Source organism: Bos javanicus, chromosome X, assembly GCF_032452875.1.
Source record: "Bos javanicus breed banteng chromosome X, ARS-OSU_banteng_1.0, whole genome shotgun sequence".
Classification (NCBI taxonomy): domain Eukaryota; kingdom Metazoa; phylum Chordata; class Mammalia; order Artiodactyla; family Bovidae; genus Bos; species Bos javanicus.
In genome coordinates this window covers 23,829,362-23,840,580 of record NC_083897.1, presented here as the reverse complement: position 1 = coordinate 23,840,580, position 11,219 = coordinate 23,829,362, and the positions used below count along the sequence as shown (strand labels likewise).

General features: G+C 41.4%; 1 protein-coding gene across 1 annotated transcript; it reads left to right on the top strand.

Moving 5' to 3' along the window:
- The first annotated feature begins 494 nt into the window (after nucleotides 1-494).
- Nucleotides 495-3,772, top strand: LOC133243236 (uncharacterized protein CXorf66 homolog). Its single transcript, XM_061409862.1, has 3 exons — nucleotides 495-727; nucleotides 1,406-1,562; nucleotides 2,749-3,772. The coding sequence occupies exons 1-3, from the start codon at nucleotides 640-642 to the stop codon at nucleotides 3,587-3,589; spliced, it is 1,086 nt and encodes a 361-aa protein (XP_061265846.1). The 5' UTR covers nucleotides 495-639; the 3' UTR covers nucleotides 3,590-3,772.
- Nucleotides 3,773-11,219: the final 7,447 nt, after the last annotated feature.

Sequence of the window (11,219 nt, the reverse complement as noted above, 5' to 3'; positions counted from 1 at the left end):
TTACAACTCTGCTTCAAGCCACCATCCTCTATCAGGTGGACCTACATAACAGCCTTCTAATTGTCTAAATTACTTTAACCCTAGCAATCTAGTTCCCATACAAGAGTTGATGGGGTGGGGGCGGGGGTTGGGTCTAAATTGGAGAGCTCATCATGTCACTCACTAGCCAGAAAGTCTTTAGTGGTACCCATTAAAAGCAGCTCAATAAAAAGCTTGAGGGACATTAAAAATCTTAATTTTAGTAAGAAAAATTCCTACAAACTTATACCCCAGGATGATTTAACCTCTAAAACACATTAAGAACTACTATAGGGCTGTAAGGTGCCTCCTTAACATTTAATAAAGAAAAATAGTTCTTCAGTATCTAGAGCTAACTCATTTTCTCTGCCTTCTGTGCTTAATAATGCCTCAAACTTTTTGATTCAAATCTGATAGAATATTTGATGTAATGGAGAAATAAAGGATTAAAAGTCTTTTCATAATATTTGTACCCAGGAGCTCATGTGTCACCATGGTGAGATTATGCTGTCAGGATATGACATAGAATGATTATGAAGTCATAGGCCCCTAAAACAAGCTGAGTCATTTTAAATCCAGCAGTTTCCTTGGGAGAGGAAACAGGACAACAAGGTCCTGGACATGAATCTCTTCATTTATGTCCTCCTTTTATCAATTTGGACAAATAGTTGTTTAGATAGAAATGAAAGCAATGGATCTGCTACTGCAGGTATGTCCCTAACCTTAAAACCTAAAAAGTATGGTCTATTATGTTAAATGTATTCCAGTACTTAATTAGACAAGCTAGCTGTGTATAAGAAATCTGCTGTTTATTCTACTTTACTATGAGAAGGTCTTCGAGAATTTCTAGGACAACACCTGAAAGTTTTACTTCTGTGTAAACATTCCAAACATAGAAACATGAAGAGTACAGCCTTACTGTCCCCTTTCATTCCCCTTCCCCACCCAATCCACCAACCCCTGCCCCTTCCCCTCCAGCCATACCAGAAAATTCTATGTGAATGAATCTAGCATGGTACCTAACACATAGTAGGTTTCAAGAACTGTGTTTTCTTGTCCCATCCCTTTTCCCACCATACACGTTCACACAAACATCAACACTCCAGTGCATTCACACATTCAAATACCTAGGTAATGGGTCGAACAAGCCACAATGTGGGGTAACCTAGGTAATTATACTGATTAGCCAAAGACAGCTCCCAGATTTGGCTTGTAGACTGTGGCTGGCTGGGGAGGTGATAGAGGGAGGAATTTGGCAGTGGTTATCAGGCTTAAAGAAATAATTGATGATGAGATTTGACTTAGATCTGCAGTAACAAACCCCCATCAAAATGGAAGCAAACTTGGTTCCCAAGCACATGTTCTGATGATACATATTCTTTCATAGTAACTACACATGCTGAATTCAAGCAGACCAAACTGCAGGAATTACGGCGACGTCTACTCATTATTGTAATTGGTACCCTTATCACTGGCTATATGGTCTCGTGTACCTGCTTGCTTCACTATAGCTGTGATAGCGAGGAAGCCCATACAGCAGCCAAGTAAGTCTTACACCTTTGAATAAAAGTACAAGGTTGTGGGGAGGCACGCGTTCTTCACTATACTCTATAACTGTGAGAGCGGGGAAGTCCCCAAAGCAGCAACATTAAGTCTTACACCTTTGAACTAAAAATACAAAGTGGCCGGGTGTAGGGGTGAGGTGAGGAGGTGGGTGTGCATGCGCATGAGGAACTGTACCTGCACACGCATGCGCACTTACACGTAAGCGGGTTCACTGTTGTTTTGTTACTTACCATTAACTTGAGACTTCAGAAGAGCTACCAACATCTTGTGGGCTGGATATGTTCACTTAAATGAAGCTCTTAAATTATCTCAAGTACATTATCAACTTTAGCCAAAACTATCTCCTATTCAGGGTTCACTTGAGCCCCAGGCTGCTAATTTCATTGTAAGTTGAGTCTATGAAAAGAGGGAATGACTGTCTAAATAAGACAGAATCAAAATCTTCTCAGGGGAGAAGGAGTTGGGTCTCTGCATTCCAAAGATAGTAACACATTTTGGATAATCTATCATTTTGAGATGTAATAACATGAAAAATTTTCAACTGTGTTCAGTGATTCTAGTCCCTGGCTTTAATATAGGAGGATTAGGCTGGCACTTGATATACCAGGTCTCTAAAAATTTCCCAATCCAAGGACTGGTGACTGAAATATACCACTGTTCTATTCCTTCAGTTTTAGAGTTAGCTTGTGAGGATTAATATGTATGGTTACAAACCTTGATGGTGTAAATATGATAGGAAAACAATGAATTTGGTCTAAGACTTTTTTATGTGACAGGTTGTGACATTTGTGCCTCAGTTGCATATCAACTTGTGGCTTTTTTGTAAAAACTATAATTTCTGGATTAGATAAATTCTCTCTCTCCCTCTCAACAGTAGATTTGAAACAAGTTTGTGTCATTGTGTATATAGAGTATATGGTTATCCACTGTGGTTGAAACAGCAAAATTAAGAAAAAGAAAAAGAAAAAGCATTCAACACGAGTTCAAACCTGTAACCTGACTCATAGTTTTCACCACACTCCGATTCTTACTGTGTTCAATTTTCCTGCTAGAGCCACAAAAAGACCACAAGTCTAAATTGACACAATAGCCCATATTTTCTGGTAACAGCAATCTTACTCCTCTGATTTAAATTGTCTTATTCCAAATCCTCTGTATTTTCAGGGACAAGAAAGAAGATATCACCATCAAGGCATCCAGGTCATCTAAAATATCATTTACTGACTCCAAGTCACCGACTGCTGGTCTGGGCGATCCAGAAAGACAATCCGTGGTATCCAGAATAGATAAGTCATCTGGGCCCTCAAGTCCACGAAAAGTTCCTTCAAGTGCAGAAAAGTTAGTCAGGCCCTCGAGTCAAAAAAAACCATCCAAGCCATCAGCTCCCAAAAAAGTGTTAGGATCACCCCCCCAGGAAAAGTTGCATAGAACACACAGTCCAAACAAGGCACATAGGCAGGCTCATGCCCATAAGCTAGTCAGTCAGGTCAGTCCATCCTATCCAGAGAAGGTCATCAAGCCAACTTGGCCACCAAGTCTACAGTGTCGGGCCAAGCCAACCAAAACTCCTCTACCCTATCCAAACAATCAAAGCTTCCCTGAGCAATCAAGTGTAGATAAACTGACCAAACGCCAGAGATATCTTAAACTAAAATGCCCAGCTAGTGCAGGTAGGGCAGAAATATTATCTAGGCCTCATCCAGTGAAGTTTTGTCGATGCTACAAGGAAAAGTGCCTTGTTTGCAGAGCTGTTTCTGAGCCGTTCATCACTCATGTTTCAGACGCAAATAAAAAGCATGTTCCAGTTACACTGTTTTCACGCGAATTGAAGCACTTTTACAAGTCCTATAAAAAGAAACAACCCAAATACAACACACTGTATGGCAACATGCATGACAGTGATATCACAACATACAACAGTGATGGTGAGAGTGACAGGGAGGTGATTATAATGTGCAATATAAAATGCAAGGAAGACATCTATAAAAACTCCCAAAATAATTAAGGGATCAAAAGAAAGACCACCCATGCAGAAGAAGCAAGCTTCTATCAATTATTATATGCTCACCATATTTAAGAACCTGGTAGAGGAAAACTCCACTTGGTATCACTATTGAGATTAGACTTATATCCATCTCGAGGCAATTTACTTGAAAAATAGTAAATAAATGTGTGACATAACAACTGATTTTGTTGTAATTATTATTGTATTTTAGAGGTATAAATCTCTTTGGGAAGTATCTTAGATCTACTTCGGCAAATTTTGGGAGATGGTGAGGGACAGGGAAACCCAGCCTGCTGCAGTCCATGGGGTCGCACAGAGTTGGACACGACTTGATGGCTGAACAACAACAACGTAGATCTGGTCACTTGGATGGGCTTCCCAGCTGGTGCAGTGGTAAAGAATCCACCTGCCAATGGAAGAGATGTGGGTTTGATCCCTGGGTTGGGAAGATCCTTTGGAGGAGGAAATAGCAACCCACTCCAGTAGTCTTGCCTGGGAAATTCCATGGACAGAGGAGACTGAAGGGCTACAGTCGATGGGCTGAAAACAGTTGGACACAGGCACAGGGTTATATGCGAACCACAGTCACACACACACACACACAAATACAAAAAGGGATTGCAAGATGGATACCCTGGGCTCCTCTTCCCCTTGGATTAGCCCTCAACTGAAGTCTCAACCCAACTATCTTTTAAATTTTGACAGAGTGTCCTCACAGTTTAAGACTGTCTTTCTCTGGTGCCCAGTGTGTGGTGGAAATGGTTCTGTGTGCTTGATTCTGGCTGCATTGGGGAAATTCCTGATAGTTATTTCCTGTTTTAAAACATATTTATTTGACCATGCGAGTTCTTAGTTGTGGCATGCAAACCCTTGGCTGCAGCATGTGATTCTCTGACCAGGGATAGAACCCAGACCCCCTGCATTGGGAGTGTGGAGTTTTAGCCACTGAACCACCAGGGAAGTCCCAATACTCATTTCTAATACCACTGCCTCTGATGACTGCTACCAAAGTAAGGGTCCAGGCTCCAGGCCCCACTCTCAAGGTTTTTGATTCTTTTGTTTACCCTTCAAATTGATAAAGAGAGTTTGCCCTGTTGTGCATTCTCAGAATGGCCCAGATAGAGGTCGGATATCTACCCATTTTCTTCACAGGGTACCTTCTTACTTAGAATCCAGAGGGCTGGGAGGCCAGGGGAAAACCTTGGAGTTATATTTTCTAGCTTCCTCACTGATGAGAGGTTATCCCTGCCCACTTCCAAGAGCATGGTTCAGAAAAACAGACAAAATCCTGCAGTCCCAGCCTATATTCTAGTACAGTGAGGTCAGTCCCCTGTCACATTCAGCAGGGTCAGTTAAATTCCATAGCTAGCATATATTGGATGTGTACTACTTGCCAGACATTGTACTAGTCCCTTTATGTCTGGGATATCTGAAGGCCACCCTCCCCTCAATTTTACTGATTTAGAAAAAGGACTCACAAGACTCAAAAGCAGATTATAGTCATGGCTGAGTTTTATTAGAGCAAAAATATACAAATCAAGAGCAACAGGAAAAAGACTTCTTTTTGGGTGAATCAGAGAGGTTGGACATGTGCTTTTGAGTACTTGCCCCTCTGGGGCCACCTAGGACATGCTCTCTTCTCTAGCAATAATCTAGAGGCATGTGTGCACCATGGCTCTGCCCAGGGAAGCCTCAGCATCTGAGGCTTTTATGGAGAACAGATTCCATAGGTACATCATGCTCCATGACCAGACATGGCAAGTGAAACTCAGGATCCCAACAATGACACCAGATGCACATTATCGATGTTGATGTTTGTGCCAAGCAATCAGGTGAACAAAACATGATCATCAACCAATTAACATTAGAACATTCCCCCTGGGTTGACCAATAGTCAAATCATGGTTTCCAGTTCCCTTGACATACAAGGACCAAACAACCAGACCTGCTGTGTTAACACTTTCCTCACATTCACATATTTTATTTAATCCCCAACAGTCCCCTATTATATGGACTACCATATGAGTTAACCGATGCTCTGTAACATATAGTAACATCACATCTAGCAATTGATTGAATCAAGATATGAATCTATGACTGACTTAAGTTCAAATTTTCATTATGCTGTACTGCCTTCTCACTTCCAGTTTCTGGGGTATGTGTTTATTCTCAGATCACCCAGTCCACTGGTATCAGCAAAGCCCTTACCTGACTTTTAATCAATCTGGACCATCCTCCTAACTTACCAGGAGCATATAAATATGTTGCTTTTTAAACCACACTTAATTATAGAGTAGGAGTCTACAGAATATTTGAAGCTCATTCAACGTGAAAAATTCTAGGTGCATTAGTATGGGGCTTCACACATAAAAACAATATAAAATATGTAAAAAGAAAACATGTACCCTGAGTTAGAGAAGAAATATTCCAAAAAAGAAAAAATAATAATTTTTTTTACCAGTCAAAGCTTCCACAAGTGAATACCTAAAAGAACTCGTCTCACTTCAAAGGATAGTTTTTGACACTTCTTGGCAATGTCCTGGTTTAAGTAAGAGGGCTCTGAATCTCTATTTGCTAGCCTTCTTGCAACATTGTCTTACCTGTCATGATACCTTTCTTCTGTCTGGCTCCCATTTTATATTTCCGGGTTCAGCAAGTGTCAGGGCTGTATGTCAGTCAGTCCTTGGCTTCCTTACATTTCCGGCCACCAGGGGTCGCTGTGAAGCCAGTTTCAAACGTGGTCCTTCCCTCTAAGACCATCAGCGCTGTGTTTCCCTTTCATCCACATTCCTTACCTTCATCTCCAAAACTCATACCTTGTTCCTGTCTATGGAACTAAAATCGTTAGTTCTTCAGTCATGTCCAACTCTTTCTGGCTCCGTGGATTGTAGCCCACCTTGCTTCTCTATCGACGGAATTCTCCAGGCAAGAATACTGGAGTAGGCAGTCATTCCTTTCTCTAGGGGATCTTCCAGACCCAGGGATCCAACTCAGGTCTCCAGCATTGCAGGCAGATTCTTTACCATCTGAGCTACCAGGGAAGCTCTGGGGTCACAGAGAGTCGGACACAACTGAATGACTAACACAACAATAACAATGGAACTGAAATTAATTATATTTTGCTCCTTTTATTCAGTAAGTTCAGTTCAGTTCAGTCGCTCAGACCTGTCCAACTCTTTGTGATCCCTTGGACTGCAGCATGCCAGGCTTGCCTGTCCACCACCAAATCCAGGAGCTTACTCAAACTCATGTCCATCGAATGGGTGATTCCATCCCACCATCTCATTCTCTGTCGTCCCCTTCTCCTCCCGCCTTCAATCTTTCCTAGCATCAGAATCTTTTCATGAGTCAGTTATTTGCATCAGGTGGCCAACGTATTGGAGCTTCAGCTTCAGTATCAATCCTTCCAAGGAATATTCAGGACTGATTTCCTTTAGGATTGACTGGTTAGATCTCCTTGACTGGTTGAATCTCACTTTATTCAATAAAGTGCTTTCTAAAAACCTATCCCTTAAAATAAAGTGCAAAAATGCAGATTTCAAACATTTCCAACATGTATTTCTACATGAAATTCTATAAGCATGGAAGTACACAACATTGTAAATCAACTTTACTTCAATTAAATTTTTAAAAATTAAACTTTTAAAATTTAAAAAATTTAAGAAATTATATACACAATGGAATATTACTCAGCTATAAAAGGAATGCATTTGAGTTAGTTCTAATGAGGTGGATGAAACTTGAGTTTATTATACAGAGTGAAGTAAGTCAAAAATAGAAAGACAAATACTGTATAGTAACACATACATGCGGAATCTAGAAAGATGGTACTGATGATCCTACATGGAGGGCAGCAAAGGAGACACAGATGTAAAGGACAGACTTTTGGATTCAGTGGGAGAAAGAGAGGGTGGGATGATTTGAGAGAACAGCATTGAAACATATACATTACCATATGTAAAATAGATAGCCAGAGTGCGTTTGAGGTATGAGGCAGGGCCAGGGCACCTAAAGCAGGTGCTCTGTGACAACCTGGAGGGATGGAGTGGGGTGGGAGTTGGGAGGGGGGTTCAGGAGGGAAGGGACACAAGTATACCCATGGCCAATTCATGTTGCTATTTGACAAAAACCATCACAATACTGTAAAATAATTATTATCCAATTAAAATAAAGGCATAATTTTTTTTAAAAGAAATTATAGAAACATGTAGCTGAAAGGATGCTTAGAAATCCTCTCTTCTATCTCCTGTGGGGAGAGGGGGCTGTGAAGAGCTGAAGGAATGCTCACTCAGCTAGAAGACTACGTTTTACCAGGCTAACAGGGTTGAGGATGCTAGCTCGCTGTGGTATGTGCCTGGTCGGCAGATCTTTAAGTGGCAACAGAGAAGTGCTACACCAGATGAGGGATATTTAAAAGTCTCCAGTTTTATCGACTCTCAAAATCCTCCAGTCCCTGCCACATCGTGAAATTCCTAAGAATTACAAGCAACAAAGGAAGGGAACTAGAAGTAGGAATAAAGTTTTCTGAGAGCTTCAGTCAAATATCTCCTTAAAGGCAACCTATATCAGTTCAGGTCAGTCCAGTTCAGTCGGGCAGTCATGTCTGACTCTTTGCAACCCAATGAATCACAGCACGCCAGATCTCCCTGTCCATCACCAACTCCTGGAGTTCACTCAGACTCACGTCCATCGAGACAGTGATGCCATCCACCCATCTCATCCTCTGTCGTCCCCTTCTCCCCCTGGCCCCAGTCCCTCCCAGCATCAGAGTCTTTTCCAATAAGTCAACCCTTCGCATGAGGTGGCCAAAGTACTGGAGTTTCAGCTTTAGCATCATTCCTTGCAATGAAAACCCAGGGCTGATCGCCTTCAGAGTGGACTGGTTGGATCTCCTTGCAGTCCAAGGGACTCTCAAGAGTCTTAGCCAACACTACAGTTCAAAAGCATCAATTCTTCGGTGCTCAGCTTTCTTCACAGTCCAACTCTCACATCCATACATGACCACTGGAAAACCATACGCTTGACAAGATGGACCTTTGTTGGCAAAGTAATGTCTCTACTTTTCAATATGCTGTCTATGTTGGCCATAAGTTTGCTTCCAAGGAGTAAGCGTCTTTTAATTTCATGGCTGCAGTCACCATCTGCAGTGATTTTGGAGCCCAAAAAATAAAGTCTGACACTGTTTCCACTGTTTCTTCATCTATTTCCCATGAAGTGATGGGACACATGCCATGATCTTCGTATTCTGAATGTTGAGCTTTAAGCCAAATTTTTCACTCTCCACTTTCACTGTCATCAAGAGGGTTTAATTTCCTCTTCACTTCCTGCCATAAGGGTGGTGTCATCTGCATATCTGAGGTTATTGATATTTCTCCCAGCAATCTTGTTCTAGCTTGTGCTTCTTCAAGTCCAGCGTTTCTCATGATGTACTCTGCATAGAAGTTAAATAAGCAGGGTGACAATATACAGCCCTGACGTACTCCTTTTCTTGTTTGGAACCAGTCTGTTGTTCCATGTCCAGTTCTACTGTTGCTTCCTGACCTGCATATAGGTTTCTCAAGAGGTAGGTCAGGTGTTCTGGTATTCCCATCTCTTTCAGAATTTTCCACAGTTTATTGTGATCCACACAGTCAAAGGCTTTGGCATAGTCAATAAAGCAGAAATAGATGCTTTTATGGAACTCTCTTGCTTTTTCGATGATCCAGCAGATGTTGACAATTTGATCTCAGGTTCCTCTGCCTTTTTAAAACCAGCTTGAACATCTGGAAATTCACGGTTCATGTATTTCTGAAGACTGGCTTGGAGAATTTTGAGCATTACTTTACTAGCCTGTGAGATGAGTGCAATTGTGTGGTAGTTTGAGCATATTTTGGCATTGCCTTTCTTTGGGATTGGAATGAAAACTGACCTTTTCCAGTCCTGTGGCCACTGCTGAGTTTTCCAAATTTGCTGGCATATTGAGTGCAGCACTTTCACAGCATCATCTTTCAGGATTTGGAATAGCTCAACTGGAATTCCATCACCTCCACTAGTTTTGTTCGTAGTGATGCTTTCTAAGGCCCGCTTGACTTCACATTCTAGGTTGTCTCGCTCTAGGGGAGTGATCACACCAGCGTGATTATCTTAGTCTTGAACATCTTTTTTGTACAGTTCTTCTGTGTATTCTTGCCACCTCTTCTTAATGTCTCTGCTTCTGTTAGGTCCATTCCATTTCTGTGCTTTATTGAGCCCATCCTTGCATGAAATATTCCCTTGGTATCTCGAGTTTTCTTGAAGAGATCTCTAGTCTTTCCCATTCTGATGTTTTCCTCTATTTCTTTGCATTGATCACTGAGGAAGGCTTTCTTATCTCTCCTTGCTATTCTTTGGAACTCTGCATTCAGATGCCTATATCTTTCCTTTTCTCCTTTGCTTTTCACTTCTCTTCTATTCACAGCTATTTGTAAGGCCTCCCCAGACAGCCATTTTGCTTTTTTGCATTTCTGTTCCATGGGGATGGTCTTGATCCCTGTCTCCTGTACAATGTCACGAACCTCCATCTATATTTCATCAGGCACTCTATCAGATCTAGTCCCTTAAATCTATTTCTCACTTCCACTGTATAATCATAAGGGATTTGATTTAAGTCATACCTGACCTAAATGGTCTAGTGGTTTTCCCTACTTTCTTCAATTTAAGTCTGAATTTGGCAATAAAGTGTTCATGATCTGAGCCACAGTCAGCTCCGAGTCTTGTTTTTATTGACTGTATAGAGCTTCTCCATCTTTGGCTGCAAATAATATAATCAATTTCATTTCGGTGTTAACCATCTGGTGATGTCCATGTGTAGAGTCTTCTCTTGTGTTGTGGAAGTGGGTGTTTGCTATGACCAGTGCATTTTCTTGGCAAAACTCTATTAGTCTTTGCCCTGCTTCATTCCATGTTCAAAGGCAAAAGTTGCCTGTTACTCCAGGTGTTTCTTGACTTCCTACTTTTGCATTCCAGTCCCCTATAATGAAAAAGACATCTTTTTTGGGTGTTAGTTCTAAAAGGTGTTGTAGGTCTTCATAGAACCATTCAACTTCAGCTTCTTCAGCGTTACTGGTTGGGGCATAGACTTGGATTACCATGATATTGAATGGTTAGCCTTGGAAACGAACAGAGATCATTCTGTCATTTTTGAGATTTCAAAAGTACTGCATTTCAGACTCTTTTGTTGACCATGATGGCTACTCCATTTCTTCTGAGGGATTCCTGCCCGCAGTAGTAGATATAATGGTCATCTGAGTTCAATTCACCCATTCCAGTCCATTTTAGTTTGCTGATTCCTAGAATGTCGACATTCACTCTTGCCATCTCTTGTTTGACCACTTCCAATTTGCCTTGATTCATGGACCTGACATTCCAGGTTCCTATGCAATATTGCTCTTTACAGCATTGGACCTTGCTTCTATCACCAGTCATATTCACAGCTGGGTATTGTTTTTGCTTTGGCTCCATCCCTTCATTCTTTCTGGAGTTATTTCTCCACTGATCTCCAGTCACATATTGGGCACCTACTGACCTGGGGAGTTTCTCTTTCAGTATCCTATCATTTTGCCTTTTCATACTGTTCATGGGGTTCTCAAGGCAAGAATACTGAAGTGGTTTG